Source organism: Gekko japonicus, unplaced genomic scaffold, assembly GCF_001447785.1.
Source record: "Gekko japonicus isolate JY-2015 unplaced genomic scaffold, Gekko_japonicus_V1.1 scaffold150, whole genome shotgun sequence".
Lineage (NCBI taxonomy): Eukaryota > Metazoa > Chordata > Lepidosauria > Squamata > Gekkonidae > Gekko > Gekko japonicus.
The window spans coordinates 1,662,297-1,681,265 of NW_015160839.1; the positions used below are offsets into that span (position 1 = coordinate 1,662,297).

At 48.4% G+C, this 18,969-nt stretch overlaps 1 protein-coding gene across 1 annotated transcript in view; it reads left to right on the forward strand.

Annotated features, from left to right (window-relative positions):
- Window positions 1-18,969, forward strand: part of CSNK1G1 (casein kinase 1, gamma 1) — a 37,620-nt gene that overhangs the window by 8,192 nt on the left and 10,459 nt on the right. The window contains exons 4-11 of the mRNA XM_015418770.1: window positions 392-540; window positions 2,121-2,355; window positions 2,830-2,915; window positions 4,471-4,555; window positions 6,254-6,402; window positions 7,800-7,901; window positions 12,208-12,318; window positions 14,750-14,856. Of these exons, the coding sequence (XP_015274256.1) occupies window positions 392-540; window positions 2,121-2,355; window positions 2,830-2,915; window positions 4,471-4,555; window positions 6,254-6,402; window positions 7,800-7,901; window positions 12,208-12,318; window positions 14,750-14,856 (1,024 nt within the window). The remainder of the gene's footprint in view (window positions 1-391; window positions 541-2,120; window positions 2,356-2,829; window positions 2,916-4,470; window positions 4,556-6,253; window positions 6,403-7,799; window positions 7,902-12,207; window positions 12,319-14,749; window positions 14,857-18,969) is intronic.

Consider the following 18,969-nt stretch of genomic DNA (forward strand, 5'->3'; position numbering starts at 1 on the left):
CAATCCCAGAGAGCTTCCCAGCTAATTCTGTATGCTCAAGAGGGTTGTGGATGTGCGTTTCTGGCACGACAGCTTGTTACTGTCGCATCATAAGCTGTTTTTTGTAAATTGAAGTAGAGCAGGCTGTTAATAGTTGACAGGTTATTTTGGATTACAGGGGTGTTAGAAATTGCTGTGTTAGCATATGTTTGCCTTGCAAATTTAAATGCAAAGGTGGTACATTACATGGCAGGGGAGAGAATTGTGTATCCGTCCCAGAAACCATTACAAGTGACCCATTGGGCAGTCAGCAGTCACGGCTGTGCACTCTGAGAAATTCCTGTATCCTAATAGTGATGTTGCTGCCGCTTCTGTTCATATCTTGAATTTCGTTTCGTTCCTGTTTCAACAGAAGGCTTCCCCCAAGTATATTATTATGGCCCATGTGGAAAGTACAATGCCATGGTACTCGAGCTCCTCGGACCAAGTTTGGAGGACTTATTTGACAGCTGCGATAGAACGTTTACTCTGAAGACTGTCTTAATGATAGCCATCCAGTTGGTGAGTAAAAAAACCCCGATCCAGTTGGGGTAAATCAGACAGGAGTCCCCTGTGAACGGTATTTCTTTGGGCAGAAGCTTTTGTGAGGCAGAACTCAAGAGATCGGGTAGCAAGTAGGTGAATGTGTTCAAGATGATTCTGGGACAGGCTCTGGCAGGCTTTTCCTGGTCATTTTGGAGTTTGATTCTTGTATATGGGCAAGGAATGAGCCCATATTCCCATGTTCTTAATCTTCATAGCATGACTTGTTCAGTGTTTATGTGAACCAATATCCTTGAAGCCTGGGTGGTTAAGGCCAGCATACCTGGAATAGGACAAATGTGTCTTATTTTTGATCCATGCTACAAATTGCACCTGAAACGGCTCAGACAGGTTTCTCTTTTCTCAGGAAAGGGATTCTCCCCCCCAGGGTGTCCTGGCAAAATCTGCCACCTAGCCATAGCAACTTCTGCTGCTCACCTAGAGAGTTTAGAATCCCGGTTCCTGTTTTGATGTTATCCGGTTCCTTGTTTAACGTTTGCATTCACCTTTCATGCTGGTGCAAATACGGAAACACATTAATCAACTGGGGTGTGTAATCTTGAATTGAGTAACAAGGCACAGTGGTACCGATTTCCTGAATCAAAAATAAAAGTCAAGGGACTTGCTGGGTTAGCTAGAAGAGCAGTAGAAAACTGAAATCATATTCTGCCTGTCGTTCCCACTGCACCTGCTCAGCCCTCCCCAAACCTGCGTAGCTTGTGGGTCACACAGCCCCAAGAAGTAACTTTTCCCTTTTTGGAAGGGACTGCTGGGGGGGGGATGCAGTAAAGACCCTCACCAATTCCTTCTAATTTTTTTGGCCTACTGAGCAGAGCAGTTCCCATCCTGAGCAGAACAGAACTGCTGTAATATTCAAAAAGGCAATGGGCAATGCAAGACCCTGCACGACTCCAAGTTGCTGCTGAGCAGGGCTTCCTGTGTTAACAAGGGGCTGCTCATGTGCACAGCTTAGAGGGAACACTGAATTCCTCACCCATCAGCACCTTCCGCTGTCCGGTCACTGCCTTCAACCTTGCCTCAAGATCTTTTCTTGCATTAAAAAGACCCTTTTAACCTGCCATTACCATAAGGGGGAATTTGCAAGGATTAAGAAGAAGAGATTGGATTTATACGCCGCCCTTCACTACCCAAAGGATGGATATTACCAGGTCTTAAATAATCCTAGGACTACATGTTCTGCAACTCCCCAAATAGAGTTAAGGTACCTAAAAACGGTCATAGCGGTCTCATTCTGGCTCTGGTCATCCTGACAGCATCACGTTGATGGTGTGGCAAGTGACTTTGAGTTCGTTGAGTCTTCTTATAACTGTTGGGAGAGTGTAGATATTTAGATTGGCGGCTTTCAATCTCTCTTCCAGGGAATTCAGGGCTTCGTTGTATGCTTGCGAGTATTTCCTCAAGGAGAGCAAAATGAACGGAAGGCCAGCTTCACTTTAATATGCACTAATGTGAAGGATTACATATCAGCAGTTGGTTGACAGATGTTTATAACTTATGGCGTTTTGTGAAACTTTCCCCCCAATTTGGTTCTTTGACAGATCACTCGAATGGAACTGGTGCACTCCAAGAACCTCATTTATCGCGATGTCAAGCCAGAAAACTTCCTTATTGGCCGGCAAGGAAACAAGAAGGAACACGTCATCCACATAATAGACTTTGGGTTGGCCAAGGAATACATTGATCCGGAAACACAAAAACACATCCCCTATCGGGAGCACAAGAGCTTAACGGGAACTGCCAGATACATGTCTATCAACACACATCTTGGCAAAGGTCTGTGTTGTTTGACTTGGTACCATCTGTGTTACTTTGATTCTTTGTGTGCAGTAGAGTGTGCTTGAAGTTCTATAGCCTTGGTTACAACTGTGTGCACACATTCATGCTGGAGAGCTTGTTTGTGCTGGAAACTGATCTTGACTATACCGAATGAAGAAGTCGTTCCCAGTTTGTAACAAGCTCAAGGCTGTCTTGGCAAAAAAACTCAGCTCTTAGACTTGGAGCAAATCCATGCTTCATGCCCCAAGTTCATCCAGTGGCGTGCATGGTGTAATATGAAACAGAACTGTACATGATCAGCCTTTGCTAAGGGCATGTGGCCCATTGGGGCTGTCTGGTGCATGTCACTTTTATGCCCCCCTGTACACTTGGAAAACGTGTTCCTGGTTTACATGGAAAACAGGAACCTAATGAGTCATTTCTGTAGGCATAGGCAAAATGGTGACGTGTGTGTGTGTGTGTCTGTTTCAGAGCAAGGCCGGCGAGACGACCTGGAAGCCCTTGGCCATATGTTCATGTACTTCCTACGGGGCAGTTTGCCGTGGCAAGGCCTTAAGGTAGACACCGAAGGCACACGCTGAATAAATTTTCCTCTACCAGAAGTTTCCTGTTCCATCTGAAACAGCTTTTCTTTCCTCCTCCGCTTAATTATTAATCTCCCTTTGGATAGGTTGGGAGGAAATAGGGTGTCTTTGGACGGGGGTGGACAAGCAGTTGCATGCCTGAAAGATAAGGCTGGAGAAGGGAGCGTCAGCCTTCCCTTCAGGGGAGGCCAATGCTCCGTTCTGCCTAAGAAACCACTTTCCCAGGAGAGGAGTACTGAGCAGAGGTCACCCCTAAAGCCGTGGTGGCTTCAAGGACACCCCACTGCCTATCCTCGTGGTACCCTTGTCGAACAGATGGGAGAGCAGGAACGGAGAGAACTTGGCTTGATTCTGTGTTTGCATCCCACTTTTCCAATAATGTAGTCTTGAAAACGTCTTGATTAATGTGTGGAATTCGCTGCCAGAGAAGGCCACGGGAATAAACAGCTTTAAAAGGGGATTAGATAGTTTCATGGAGGGTAAGTCTGTCAGTGTTTACTAGGTGACTGAGGGGAGCCTCCACATTCAGAGGCAGTAATCCTCTTAATCCCGGAGCCAGGAGGCAACATCGGGGAAGGCCTTGGCCTCGATACCCTCTTGTTGCTCCTCCAGAGGAACTGATCGGCCACAGTGTGAGATAGGATGCTGGACTAGATGGACCACTGGTCTGATCCAGCAGGGCTCTTCTGATGCTGTTATCAGAGGAAGGCCTCGGCCTCTATGCCGTGTTGTTGGCCATCCAGAGGAACTGGTTGTCCACTATGTGAGACAGGATGCTGGACCAGATGGACCACTAGTCTGATCCAGCAGGGCTCTTCTTACATTCTTATGAAGGCCTCGGCCTCCATGCCCTGTTGTTGGACCTCCAGAGGAACTGGTTGGCCACTATTTAAGACAGGATGCTGGACTAGATGGACCACTGGTCTGATCCAGCAGGGCTGTTAGGTTCTTATGAAGGTCTCGACCTCTGTGCCCTATTGTTGGCCATCCAGAGGAACTGGTCGGCCACTGTGTGAGATAGGATTCTGGACTACGCGGTCTGCTGGTCTGATCCAGCAGGGCTCTTCTTATGTTCTTATGAAGGCCTCAACCTCTGTGCCCTGTTGTTGGCTCTCCAGAGGAACTGGTTGGCCACTGCGTGAGACAGGAGGCTGGACTGGATGGACCACTGGTCTGATCCAGCAGGGTTCTTCTGATGTTCTTATGACTTACAGTGCTTTAAAAAAGGCATTAAACTTTTCCTTCCTCCTCTCCTCCTCTCCTCATGTTCCCAATTCTTAGTCCCTGCTGCTGAGTGACTATTTTAGCCACTTCCTCTCAGGAGAAGAGGCAAGCAGGGAGGTGCCGCCACATCCTGCTCTGCCTCTGAGGATGAGTAGAGCGCTTGTTTGCATGGGGGGGCACTCTGGCCCCGTCCTTCCAGGCAAGAGGACGGGAATGTCCCCAGAGCCCCCTCAGCTGGCCAACAGGCCACCCAGTTGAAAGCTGTGGCATTAAAACAAATAACAAACCTCTTTGCCTTCTGCAGGCCGATACACTAAAAGAGAGATACCAGAAGATCGGGGACACAAAGAGGAACACTCCAATTGATGTTCTCTGTGAGAACTTCCCAGGTAACTGTCAGACTGGGCGGCATCCTGTCCGTGCCAGGCACTTCCTTGAAATCGGTGCGTGTCTCCTCTGTTTTCCTAAGCCTATCGGTCTTAATAAACTCATACGTCGTCTGGAGACATCTTGAAAGATATTAAAATAGGAACATCTCTAGCTGTCACCAGTATTCGTAAGGTTTTAATCTACTTGATAAGGCTGCAGTGGATGTTATCTAGTCGAAGAACTGCAGTCTGACGAGTGTATGCAACATATATTTTTACCTGTTGCTGTATACAAATAGACCTTATACACTCTGGGTAAGACGGTCAGAGCTAGCTATTCAGACTTATGAATTCACTCTCGACCTTTCCAAATGCACTTGGCAATGACAGGTAAGTAAAAGCCCTTTTTTGTGCCTTGTGAAATTGATCTTGTCCTGCAAAGCAAAAGGGTGGTCTTGGGAGTTTTTTTGGCAGAGGAGTAGAAATGCATGACAATATTGTCGTTTGTTGCTTGAATAATATTCAGAGTGTGTTCAGCCAGCTGTTTCCCTATCCTCAACATCCGACTGCTTTTTTGTATCTAAGTTACTTTAACCCACCCCATGTTGTTGCGGCAGTATATGTGAAACCCAGGGACTCTGCAAATATTTTGTGTTTGTGTCTGCCACTTCCTAATCAATGGGACATTCGGGCTGTACTGGTTAAATGTGAGATGCCTATGTGCTGTAGCAGTTAAGGCTCAACTAGGTCCAAGGAGGACCCAGGTTTAAATCACCACACTGCTATGAAGCTCACTGGTTCATCTTAGTCCAGGCGTGTGCTCACAAGCCTCACCAACTCACCGTTGGTTGTGAGGTTAAAATGGAGAAGGGGAAGAATGACATAGTCTGCCTGACAGGGGTTCACATTAATGTTAATAGCTGAATGCTGTCTTCAAAGCCATTTCAGTGTAGTGGTTAAGTGCACGGACTCTAATCTGGGGGAACCAAGGTTAATTCCCCACTCCTCCACTTGCAGCTGCTGGATGACCCTGGGCAAGCCATAGTTCTCTCAGAGCTGTCCTTGAAAGGGCAGTTCTATCAAGAGCTATCTCAGCCCCGCCTACTTCACAGGGTGTCTGTTGTGGGGGAGGGGAAGAGAAAGGAGTTTGTAAGCCGCTCTGAGACTCGGAGTGATGTAAAGGTAAAGGTTCCCTTGCTCGAAAGCCAGTCGAATCCAACTCTAGGGTTGCGATGCTCATCTCCGTTTTAAAGCCGAAGAGCCAGCGCTGTCCAAAGACATTTCAGCGCTGTCCAAAGACATGGTCATGTGGCCAGCATGTCTAAACACCAAGGCGCACGGAACGCTGTTACCTTCCCACTGAAGTGGTACCTATTTATCTACTTGCAATTTCTTGCTTTCGAACTGCTAGATTGGCAGGAGCTGGAACTAGAGACGGGAGCTCACTCCATCATGCGGCACACTTGGGTCTCTAACTGCTGAACTACTGACCCTCCACAGCCTGCAGTTCAGCGTCTTAACCACTTGAGCCACCGCAGCTCCTCTGAGTGAAGGGTGGGGTATAAATTCAATCTCTTCTTCTTCCCTGAGAGCGTCTTTTCAAACGATCAAAAGACCTCCCGAGTCTGCTCAAGGTTACCATTTGGAACGTATTGTGCTTCTGCCTCTTCCCGAACAGATGGTCTGACGTCTTGCTTCTTCCTCATTCCCTATTAACAGAGGAGATGGCCACTTACCTCCGTTACGTCAGGCGATTAGACTTCTTTGAAAGACCAGACTATGATTACTTACGGACAATCTTCACGGAGTTATTTGACAGGAGAGGATTCATATTTGATTATGTCTACGACTGGGTTGGCAGGCCAATTGTAAGTTTTTTTGGGGGAGTGGGATCTCTTTGCGATCGCTTGAGAGCACAAGATGACTTCCTTTTTTTAAAAAAATAAACATTTTTATTAATAAAATATAAAGCTTTAAAAATAACAACAATATAGATTCCAAGTGTATGTATTCAGTGTTCCCTGTAAGCTGAGTGAGTGGGAGCTAACTCACAGTTTTTTAGCCTACCGTGCCCATTATCTGCCACCTTAAACCATTTAAATGGGAACAGTCCTGCAGATAAAACACATGAAGCTTCCTTATACTGAATCAGGCCTTTGGTCCATCAGAGTCAGTGTCACCTGCTGGCAGCGCCTCTCCAAGGTCTCAGGCTGATGTCTTTCCTATCACCTACTGCCTGGTCCCTTTAACTGCAGGTGCCGGGGAGTTGAACCTGGGACCTTCTGCATGCCAAGCAGATGCTCTGCCACTCACCCAGGGTCTCAGATCAAGTTCTTTCCTATCACCTACTGCCTGATCCCTTTATTGGAGATACCAGGGACTGGACCTGGGGCCTTGTGCATGCCAAGCAGATGCTCTACCACTGACCCAGGGTCTCAGACCAAGGTCTTTCCCATCACCTACCTCCTAATCCCTTTACTGGAGATGCTGGGGACTGAACCTGGGGCCTTCTGCATGCCAAGCAGATGCTCTACCACTGAGCCATGACCTCGCCTTTGCCAAGGCACCTACCATATACTACCATATTGGCCAGCTCAGGCAAGATTTCAGGTCTGGCTGTTGTGCTAAGAAGCTACAGGCCCTTGATACAGGAATTGACACACACACACACACACGAGTTGACAGTAGGAGGTCTGCCTTCATTTGCTTCCTGAGAGCCAGTTTGGTATAGTGGTTGGGAGCGCAAACTCTAATCTGGGAGAACCGGGTTTGATTCTCCACTCCTCCACATGCAGCTACTAGTGTGACCTTGGGTCAGTTACAAGTTCTCTCAGAGCAATTCTCTGACGAGCAGTCCTCAAAAGAGCTCTCTCAGCCCCACCTACTTCACAGGCAGTGTTCCCTCTAAGCTGAGTTAGTGTGAGCTAGCGCACAGTTTTTTAGCCTCCAGCTCACACATTTTTGTCTTAGCTCAGGAAGGATGGGGCTTGCTCACAACTTTAATGCCAGTAGCTCACAAAGTAAACTTTTTGCTCACAAGACTCCACTGCTTAGAGAGAGCATTGCTCACAGGGTGTCTGTTGCAGGGAGGGGAGGGAAAAGGAGATTGTAAACTGCTTTGAGACGCCTTTGGGTGGTGAAGAGTGGGGTATAAATCCAATCTCTTCTTCTTCTCTTCTGTCAAATGACCCGCTTTAATTATTGATCTTTCACACATTGCTGGGGGACCTAACCTGGATGTTCAGTAGTGGGTTTTATTTTCCAGCCCACCCCAGTGGGACCCATGCACGTAGAGTCCGGGCCATCCATGACCAGAGAGAGCCACATGTACCGAGAACGAGCTTCGATCCAGCCCCAACGAACTCAGGTCAGTTAAACTACAACCTGTTTCAATGTATTTCCGCCCTGGATCTACCTGGGGCATCTTTGAGGGACCCTCCACCCTTTCTCAGGTTTCCTTCTGTAGCCTTCGATCTCTGCCCGCTGCGGACTCTTGAATGCCAGAATTGTCGAAACAGATGAAGGTGTTCTCTCTATAACCATTGAGGTCAGTCCTGCTGTATAATAATAATCCCGCTGGCTGTAGTTTCAGTACAAAGTTTGAGTCCGGCGGCACCTTTAAGACCAACAAAGTTTTATTCAAGGTATAAGCTTTCCTGCGGACCCACACGTCTTCAGTGGACTCCAACTTTGTTCTGCTGTTCCAGGCCAGCGCAGCTACCCGCCTGAATCTATCTTGGTTGTACCTACCAGGGCTCTTTTTGTAGAAAAAGCCCAGCAGGAACTCATTAGCATAATAGGCCACACCCAACAGCAAAACTCGTTAGCATATTAGGCCACACCCTGACCGCACCACTCATTAGCACATTAGGCCACACCCCCATGTTACCAGAAGTGTGGTCATCCAGCCACACCCACCTTCCCCTTCTTATTCTGTTTACCTTGTTTGTTGTCAAAACCCAGGGCTTTTTTTGTAGCAGGGACTCCTTTGCATGTTAGGCCATACACCCCTAATGTAGCCAATCCTAATGAGTTTCTGCTGTTGGGTGTGGCCTATTATGCTAATGAGTTCCTGCTGGGCATGGCCAACTCAGGAGCCAGCCGGAACTCCGTTCCTGTGCGTTGCTGCCCAAAAATAGCCCTGGTACCTACTAATAGCAAAAAGTTTTGTCAGTTGGAGCTACGATCACTTACAGCCCAGAAGGGTGAGAAAGGTATCGCCATGGGCGTGAACCAAACAGTTGTTCATCCTCTCACTTTCAGTTTGCTTTCACCTCTTCAAAAACAACCACCACCACCTTTCTGGGCAAATGCATCTTTATTGATATGCTTCCTCAAGGGATTGGCCAGGACAAGAATAAAAGTTCCAGAACTGAACAGGCACTGGTGGGTTGATATAGCTGCTGCTACCTTGAAATACGGGTTTACAACTAGACAAATTAACTTTGATTGATTGATTTGTTTAGTTGTAAACTCTTAAATAGTGGAAGAGATTAAACCATTGTTGCTCATTTTCGCATACTTTTGATGCCAGGACTACGGAGGTGGGTTTCTTTTCTTAGATGTCAAATTGGACTAGCCCTTCATTTGCCCTCTTGGGGGGGATCCTGTTTGGGTGGGAAGGTGGCATATAAATGGTTTGAATCAACAAACCTGGAGAGACCTATTTTTCCGGATCAGCTCCCACAACAGTGGCCAAATGCTGCATCTTGCCCTGCAGCATACCCAGGTGAATATGTCCTCGATCCCTTCCAGTCCGGCTTTCGCCCGGGTCATGGGACAGAGACGGTGCTGGTCGCCCTGACTGATGACCTCCGTAGGCATCTGGATCAGGGTGGTGTGGCGGCACTGGTGTTGTTAGATCTGTCGGCTGCGCTCAACACGGTCGGCCACCAGTTGCTGGCCCACCGCCTCACCGACGTGGGGATTCAGGGGCTTGCCCTTCAATGGTTTGCCTCTTTTCTCCAAGGTCGGGGACAAAGGGTGGCAATAGGGGATCAGCGGTCCCAGAGACATCCCCTTGAGTGTGGGGTGCCTCAGGGGGCGGTGCTGTCCCTGATGCTGTTTAACATCTACATGCGCCCCCTTGCCCAGATGGCCCAGAGTTGTGGGCTTGGGTGTCATCAATATGCAGATGACACCCAGCTCTATCTGATGTTGGGCGGCTGGGTCAAACTCTGCTCTGGTCGACCTTCATCGGGCGTTACAGGCTGTGGCTGGGTGGCTCAGATTGAGCCGGTTGAAACTAAACCTGGCAAAGACGGAGGTCCTGGACCTGAGTTGGATCGGTTCAGGGTTGGGGCTCCCTCTCCCAACCTTCGATGTGGTGCCTTTGGTGCCAGCGTCGGAGGTTAGGAGTTTGGGTGTGCTCCTGGACTACTCTTTAATGATGGAGCCCCAGGTGGCAGCCACTGCCAAGTCAGCCTTTTACCATCTTCGGCTGGCTTGGCAGTTGTTCCCCTTCCTTGACCGCAATGACCTGGCCACAGTGGTCCATGTGACGGTCACCTCGAAGTTAGACTACTGTAACACTCTCTACTTGGGGCTGCCTTTGTCACAAATCCGGAAGCTGCAGCAAGTGCAGAATGCTGCAGCCAGGCTGTTGATGGGTCTCTCTAGGAAGGATCACATTCAGCCTGTGCTGAAAGCACTGCACTGTCTGCCAATAGCGTACCGGATCCGCTTCAAAATGCTGGTTCTTACCTTTAAAGCCCTGTATGGCCAGGGTCCGGCTTACCCAAGGGACCGCCTTTCCCCATATGTTCCCCCAAGGGCACTACGGTCGATTTTTATCCCGCCCTCCCGCCGAAGCGGCTCAGGGTGGCTTACAACAATTAAAAATCATTAAAAATTAATACAGTACATCTAAAAACGATCAATAACACAAATATAAATTATTAACAGTAAAATCACAATTAGAGCAGTACAGTTTACACATGGCGGCCATCCATATAAAGTGCTAGAATGATTGATCTGGGCTATTAAACGCTTGGCGGAACAGCTCAGTCTTTACCGCTCTGCGGAATTGGTGGAAATCCTGCAGAGCGCGGATGTCATTTGGGAGCTGATTCCACCATACTGGTGCAGCTAGGGAAAACGCCCTGGTTCTTGTCGCTGTTAACTTGGCGTCCCTAGGGCCAGGGGGGACTAAACGGTTCTGCAACTCAGATCTCAGTGCTCTTGGGGGAACATACGGGGAAAGGCGGTCCCGCAGGTAGACAGGCCCCAGACCATAAAGGGCTTTTGAGTAGGAGCCGCCGCCACCACTACTCCACCATCACTATCTATGCATCATCACACCACTATCACCACTATGTGGTTCCATCGGGGTGCGAGGTGACCCTGGAAGGAGAAGGGATGACAGGCTATCGGAACGTTGCCATTGGGTTAAGATCTACCCCATCTTGTGACAAACCGAGCACTGACACTTTGGTGTTTGTAGTATATTGTTTTATTCTGTTTTATGCTGATTTTATCTGTCTTAACTTTGGCACTCGTGCCTCGTTGTTAGCCGCCCTGAGCCTTTGGGGAGGGCGGGATATAAATCCAATAAATAAACAAACAATAAATCAATAAATATTTGCCTCCTGGGATACCATCATCTTTTAGCCCAGTCACGTCTTATGGCTCAGGGGATGAGGTCACGTATTCTGGGCCACGATGACTCTTCTGAAATTCCCACTTGCCTCCTTTTAATCCTCCCAAGGGATGGTGTGAGCAGTCACAATATTGGCAACGTGGTTGAAGGGAAACCACTCGGTGTGGCATAGGGTGGTGGGCACATGCAGTACAGTGGTGGTTTTTTCAAGGTGCACGCTCAGCCCCTGTTCCAGCACCCCCGCCTCATATAGTTTGGGAGTCACAGCACTGCTACCCACGTGTGATTTTCCTGACAGCTCCCTGGAAAACCACCAGGAACTTTTCATTGGCTTTGTTGCTGATACCATTTTGTAGCTGAAATAAGATTAAGGGAAACGTCTTTATCTTTGCAATGCACATGTGTGTTATCTATTGAGCCGAGGACTGGGAAAGCGCTGGTTCAAGCCTTTCCTCTGCCGGGACCTCACACGGGAGCCCTCATCAAGTCTATCGTTTTTCTACTTCAGGCCTTCCCTCCTTTCAATATGGGAATAATAGTGCTGATCAGCGTTCAAGGGTTAATGTAAAGAGTGCGGAGATACAATGTGCCTGAAGTTCTTTGGACATTTTACAGCGCTATGTAGATATGCTCACTCTGAAATATGTTCTGTTTACCTGTGCATATATATATATTTTTTAAAGTTTGGGAATTGAGAATCACCATGGCGCTTTGTATCTGACGAAGGGAGCTTTGACTCTTGAAAGGTCATACTCCCAAAAAAACTTGTTGAACTCTAAAGTGCTCCTGGACCTCAATCTAGCTACATGGAGCATTTTATCGTTCAAGTTAGCAATGAGACACAATCAACTTTGGTGCCGCTTTCTGGCTTGTATACAAAGAGTGAGAGTGGGGAGGCTTGTGGAAATAACTGCTTTACTCGCTTTTGAAATGCTTGCTCTTTTCCCTCCCTCTCCCCCGCCCTCCCAACTAGCTGATCACATGCTTTTTAAAAGGGAACGTTTGCTTTGCTTTGATTCACCTTTACCTCTCCTCCTGTCTTCTGCTCTCTCGCTTCCCCCAAATGCCTGCGCAGGCTGCATCCGAACGCCGAGGAGACTGGGAGGCCCCTCCACCAGTGCGGCAAACCAATGCTTTGTTCCTGACCAGTCACTTGGCTTCAGAGCGGCACGGGGGATCAGTCCAGGTATTGCCCTTCCCGGTTCCGTGCCTCTTATCTGTAGCGATAGGATTCCTCTGCCCGCCGCGCCGATTCGGACCTGCGCGACTGGTCCTTCTGCGTCTCTTGAGCTGAGTGCGCGAGCCGTCTCCATTCGAAAGATTTGGGTTCCAAAACTGGAAGTCCTATGTGTGGTTCAAGCGTCTCCGGAGGCACAGATTTCCTCCCCTTGGTCTTCTTCACCAGTGCTGAGAGAGTGATGTTGCCAGCGTATATCCGGCACGGCTCCTTCATGCGGATCAGGAGCGAGATGATGCGTGCCATGCCCTGTCCCGCTCTGCTTAGTGTGTGAACTGCCTTTCCCCATTTGGACTGGGCTAGAGATGGAGAGGGAGAAGTGGACAAGGCAGCAAATGTCTGTCCTGAAGTTTCCCCTCCAGTCCTAGGAGGCAGGAGGGAGGTTTGGGAGGGGGGCTTCCTGAGTCAGCTTAATCCTCGGCCATTTGTTGGTTTACAGCCACTGGGGGATCACACTGACTCCAGTAGCAGGGGCAGGAAAAACCGGCTTGGGGGGTGACCTGAAATTTCTGGACAATCTTCCCAGTTGGGGACATTGTGAGCAGGGCTCTTTATCTCTGCAGGAAAACACAAACTTTCCTGCCTTTGCACTAGGTAGAATTGCTGTGGCAATACCAGCACTCGTCCTTGTCCAGTATCTCCTTTAGCTGCGATCTGATTAACGAACAGGGACCTTGATTTGTGTCTGAGCAGAAAAAACTCTGCTCTTGGCCTCAACTAGAGCATTTTTGGAGCGAGGGGGACTACAAGGGCTGCAGTTCTCTTGCTTTACTGTGAGACGTAATCGGGATGGTCAACAGGGGCACAGTGTCCATTGCACGGCTGCATGGTGAGTGAAGGAAAAATTGTCCTTTAGCATGAGTAACGCTGTGTTATAGTGCTGCTCGCTGTGCTGGCGTAGGAATGAACTCTTGTACCCTGGGAGCTGGTAGAGTAGCTGGAAGCTTCAAAAGCAAGTGGGGTAGTCATGTCTGTCTGTAGCAACAGAAAAGTGCAAAAGAGTCCGGTAGCACCTTACGGACTAACAAAATTTGTGGCAGGGGAGGAGGTTTCTTGAGTCACTTCTCAGCTAAAGAAGTGAGCATTAGTTGGGAAGGATTCTCTGGCCACAGCACAATAAAGTTGTCTTGGAATTTTTCCACTGCCTTCTTGTGAGTGTTCGATTAAGAACCCCTTGTCGGGCGGGACCCAAATGTTTTACCGTCACGAGCATACTGAAAGCAGCAATGGGTAATAGGGGTGAAGACAGGGAAGGAAAGGTAGAAGTGAACAGAAACTAGCAACACTGGTCATGACCAGGCGGAAAGTTGTGAAGGTGGGGAAGAAGGTGTATTCCACAGGGGACTGCTATTCAGCACCTGGGTGCTGCAGCTCTTTGGTCTGCTATGTTTTCTTTTTCTCCTTCGTTCCCCTTAGCGCAGGGGTCCTCAATCTTTTGGAACTTGGCAGCGCTTTTGGTATCTTGAGAACAGGGGTGGGCACCAGGGTGCTGGGGCCAATCGCAAAGTGGACGGAGGCTCCAAGCCTGTGGCGGAGGCTGCTGTGTCCTGAAGAGGTGCTCTGTTGTAGATCTAACGGAGACATCTTGGTCCCTGACTTGCACCAATGTGTTTATTGTAGTTTGTTGCATATAGCATCCAAGTATGTGCTAGATTTGTATGTTGCTTTTTAAAAGAAAAAATGGATGGGAGACTTCCAAGGAATATCAGGGTTGTGACACGGAGGCAGGCAATGGCCAACCACCTCTGAATGCTTCTTGCCTGGAAACCCCTACAGGGTCATCATAAGTCAGCTGTGACTTGATGACGGGGGGTGGGGGAAGCCCTAAAATGTATAGATTTGTCATTAGTTTAAAATAAATTATTCTAACATTTATACATTTGTTCCTGTTCTCTTTTTTTGGAGAGTGTGCATGTGTGTGCATGCACCTGTAAGTCATGGCTGACTTCTGGCGACCCCTAGTGGGCCCTGGAGGCAAGTGGGCCCTAGAGGCAAGGGACATTGCCTGCCTCTGCATCTTGGCCCTGGTATTCCTTGGAGGTCTCCCATCCATCTAATTTCCAAGGTTGGCCCTGCGCTTCTGAGATCAGGCTTGCCTGGGCTATGCAGGTCAGAGCTGTTCCTATTCTATTTTGTACTACATTAAGAGTGGGGTGTGCATCAGAGAGAACAGGAAAGTTTGCAGAGAACTTTTAGTTCAGGAGCGGTCGGGCGGCAAGCTGTAATGGCAGACAGAAATGGTAGTTCTCAGACAGTGGGATGAAAATCACTCACCAGCTTATGCTTTGGACGGATCGCCCACCCGTGTGCCCCTTTGACAAAAATCAGGCCAAAGTCCGGCATTAATGTGAGCGTCTTGTTTCTCTCTCTTTTTTGGCAGGTGATAAACTCCACCAACGGTGAGTTGAACATGGACGAGCCACCAGGAGTCCCCTCTAGTACCCAAATCGCAGAGCGTACCGAGGTGGAAGTTGTGGAGGAAGCTAAGTATGTTTCCCGCACAAGCAACTTCCCCCTTATACCGTCTTGTGGGTGTGTGCGTGTTTGTGGGTGTGAAATACGTTTTGTGTTTCCCTGTGTGATGCCTACATCCATAACCTGCCCTCAAACACTCCATTTTTTGTTTTTGTCTTTTGCATGATCATCACAGCAGTGCTGGTAATGTTAGAGCTTCTTTTCACCCACAATGCCTAGATAAACATGACTTTTGACCCCAGCATGTATTGCAAATTAGACAGAACTTGTTCAGAAGGATATGCAAAGTGGCGTGTCGTCACTCTTCAGTAAAACGTCTCTGCCTAAGAGGTTTACTCTGTTCTCAGTGTAGTGGTTAGGAGCAGTGAACTCTAATCTGGAGAGCTGGGTTTGATTTCCCACTCCTCCACATGAAGCCAGTGGGGAGACCTCACAGGGTGTCTGTTGTGGGGAGAGGAAGGGAAAGCGATTGTATGCCACTCCGAGACTCCTTTGGGTAGTGAAGAGCAGGGTACAAAACCAACTCTTCTTCTTAGTGCTGTATATACGTAATAAGCTTAGTTTTGTTCTGAGGATACAGGCATCTTTTAGAAGCCAGGGTTCCTTTTTACCCTCTTGCACTTAAAATCTGAGGCTGCATTTGTTTGGTCTGGAACATCCTTGCAAAAATGACTCTTGGGTTACTAGTCACACCGTAGATAACTGGGCGGGGGTGTGTGGAATCACAGAAGTCATCCCTATGGAGGAAAGGCGAAGGGACTTGGGGAATGTTCAGTCTGGAGAAGAGGAGGTTGAGGGGGGACAGGACCAGTGTTCCCTCTAAGCTGAGTTAGTGTGAGCTAGCTCACAGTTTTTTAGCCTCCGGCTCGCACATTTTTTTGCCTTAGCTCAGGAAGGATGGCTCCAGAGCAAACTAATTGATGCAGTAGCCAAATCGCTCGCTCACACCTTTAATGCCAGTAGCTCACAAAGTAGAATTTTTGCTCACAAGACTCCACTGCTTAGAGGGAGCATTGGGCAGGACTGGTCTCTTGAAGTATTCAAAAGGCTGTCACTTGGAGGGGGGCAGGGAATGGTTCCTGTTGGGAGCAGAGGATAGGACTCAAAATAATGGGTTTGAATTTCGGGTGGAAAGGTACCAGCTGGCTATTAGGGATTTTTTTAAAATTTACAGTGAGAGTAGCTCAGCAGTGGAATCGGCTGCCTGGGGAAGTGGTGAGCTCCCCCTCATGGGCAGTCTTTCAGCAGTAGCGGGACAAACACTTGTCAGGGATACTTTAGGCTGATCCTGTATTGAACTGGGGGTTGGACTAGATGGCCTCTGTGGTGCCTCCCCACTCTATGATTCTGTCCGCTGTTTTCTCAGTCACTCGCTGTGTTAGAAGCTGTGTTTTGGTTAGGTGCTGAAGAAGATTGGTTTGGCGTCCAAGCCTTTGCTTTCAGTCTCTGTCTAGCATTGGTCCTCTTCACGATCTGTCACCTCTCCACAAATCCCGATGTGGGTTCTTCTCCCAGAGACCAGTGGTCCCTTCCTTGTTCTTGACGAAGAAGCTTAGCACTTGCTCCTCACAGGGAGAGGAGTTCCACAAAGGTTTTGTGAGTGCAGGGCATGGCAGCTGCTTGACTGACTTGGTCGACTAAACCCCTCAGCGATCAGAGTTGCCCTGAGCCGACCTGGTGGCACAAATCGTGATCCTCGATCTTCTGGGAAAGGGCAGAAGGTGGCCTGACATGATCCCTGCCTGCCTCCCAGAAGAACAAGTGTGTCTGTCGTCTAGAGCTGGGCTTCAGCACAGAATCTCTAGCTGGATCACCATCGCTGTATTCCATAAGAACATAAGAGAAGCCAATGTTGGATCAGGCCAATGGCCCATCCAGTCCAACACTCAGTCACCCAGCGACCAGAAATACCAGGTGCCATCAGGAGGTCCAGCAGTGAGGCCAGGACCCTAGAAGCCCCTCCCACTGTCGTCCCCCCCCCCAAGCACCAAGAAGACAGAGCATCACTGGCCCCAGACTGAGAGCTCCTATCTATACCTTGTAGCTAATAGCCACTGGTGGACCTCTGCTCCATATGTTTATCTAATTCCCTCTTGAAGCCTTCCATGCTTGTAGCCGCCACCACCTCCTCCTGTGGCAGTGAATTCCACGTGTGAATCACTCTTTGGGTGAAGAACTACTTCCTTTTATCTGTTCTAACCCGACTGCTCAGCAATTTCATTGAGTGCCCACGAGCTCTTGTATTGTGAGAAAGGGAGAAAAGTACTTCTTTCTCTACCCACTCTATCCCATGCATAATCTTGAGGGGGTAGTCTTCCAAAGGCCTCCGTCTTCATCCCTGGAAGAAAACCTTTTAACTCCATTGAGCTTTGGAGAGGTGGGGGGCAGGTCGGAGGAATAGGTGTTCTAAAACAAATGCTTGTGGCCACTGAAGTTTCGTCTCCCAGTTAAGGGCTTAGATCAAGATGGGTTGCCGTGTTGGTCTGCCTGTAGCAGTAGAAAAGAACCCAGGAGCACCTTAAAGACTAACAAAATGTGTGGCAGGACAGGAGCTTTCGTGAGTCCCTGCTCACTTCTTCAGATACAGCTAGAATGGGAGTCCATCTGTCCTGTTTATTGGAAAGTGGAGTGATTTCAGATGTCAAATGACATTAGCAGGCAAACAGCAATAGCCGGCGTGATTGGATTTAGGTGAGATATGCAGAGGGGTCATAGGCGTGGCGAGATCAGCGGTAATGAGACAGGAAACCTAGGTTTCGATTCAATCCAGGTGGGTGCATTGTCTTGAGCTTCACTATCAATTGCAATTCAGCAGTCTGATAATAATTGATAATGAAGCTCATGACAATGCATCCACCTGGATTGATTCGAGACGTAGGTTTCCTGTCTCATTACCAGTGCTGATTTCTGCACGCCTGTTACCTCTCCTCATATCTCACCTAATCCAATCATGCTTGCTATTGTTATTCGCCTGCTACTGTCATTTGCCTGCTAATGTCATTCGACATCTGAAATCACTCCACTTTTCAATAAATAGCACTGAGGGACTCCCATTCTAGCTGTATCTGAAGAAGTAAGCAATGGCTCACGAAAGCTCGTACCCTGCCACACGTTTTGTTAGACTTTAAGGTGCTCCTGGCCTCTTGCTCTTTTCTACTTAAGGGCTTAGTTTTTGTCCATTTGTTGGCACGTAGGATCTGTCTGTAGGCGGAAGGGGGTAATTGTAGGTTCTTTCAGCTGTGAAACCATCCTCCGGTTTGGCTGCTCTCTGACTGCTCGGAGGTCTTTGGGTGAACAGCAAGACTGGCTTCCAACAGATGTTTTTCCCGTAGGCCGGGTGTCAGTGCTTGCAGGTTTCTCCAGAGAATGTTTTCCCCGAAACACATTACTGTGCAAAAAAGGTTTTTTAAAAAATCATTATTGGCTCTGACAGCAGGACATCAGATAAGCTGAGTTTAGGCCGCCTACCTTACCACAGGGCCAGACAATTAAAAGAATCAAGAGTGTCCCCAAGTGAATGTACTGCTGGCCTTCAGCCCAAGTCATGCATGCTTACTCTGAATTAAATCTCTAATGAATTTCATGCATGCGTATGGAGGATTGCAGTATTAATGAGATATGTGATGGTCTGCAGTAGAACATGTATATTCAAGTCCAGTCACACCTCAGAGACCAACAAGCCTGACCTGGATAGCCCAGGCAAGCCCGATCTCGTCAGATCTCGGAAGCTAAGCAGGGTCGACTCTGGCAAGTACTTGGATGGGAGACCTCCTTGGAATACCAGCAGTCGGGAGGTGGGGGCAGGCTGTATTCAGCCACCTCTCTGAATATCCTTCAGGCCCCCAGTAGGGGTCAGTCACCAGAGGTCAATGTGACACGTACACACACATACACCAACCCCCCCAAAAAATACAAAAAAAAAAGATTTTCAAGAGATAAGCGTTCGAGAGTCAATGCTTCCCTTTGTCAGATGCTAGTTGGAATGGAGACCTCTGAGTCTTTGCATCCCACTCTGAAGGTGGGAGGGGCATTGCAAGGAATGCTTGTAAAGGCCTCAGACAAACTTCCAGAGGAAATGACAATGTGAGATTGTTGGGGTTCCTTTACCCGTTCAGAACAATGGAC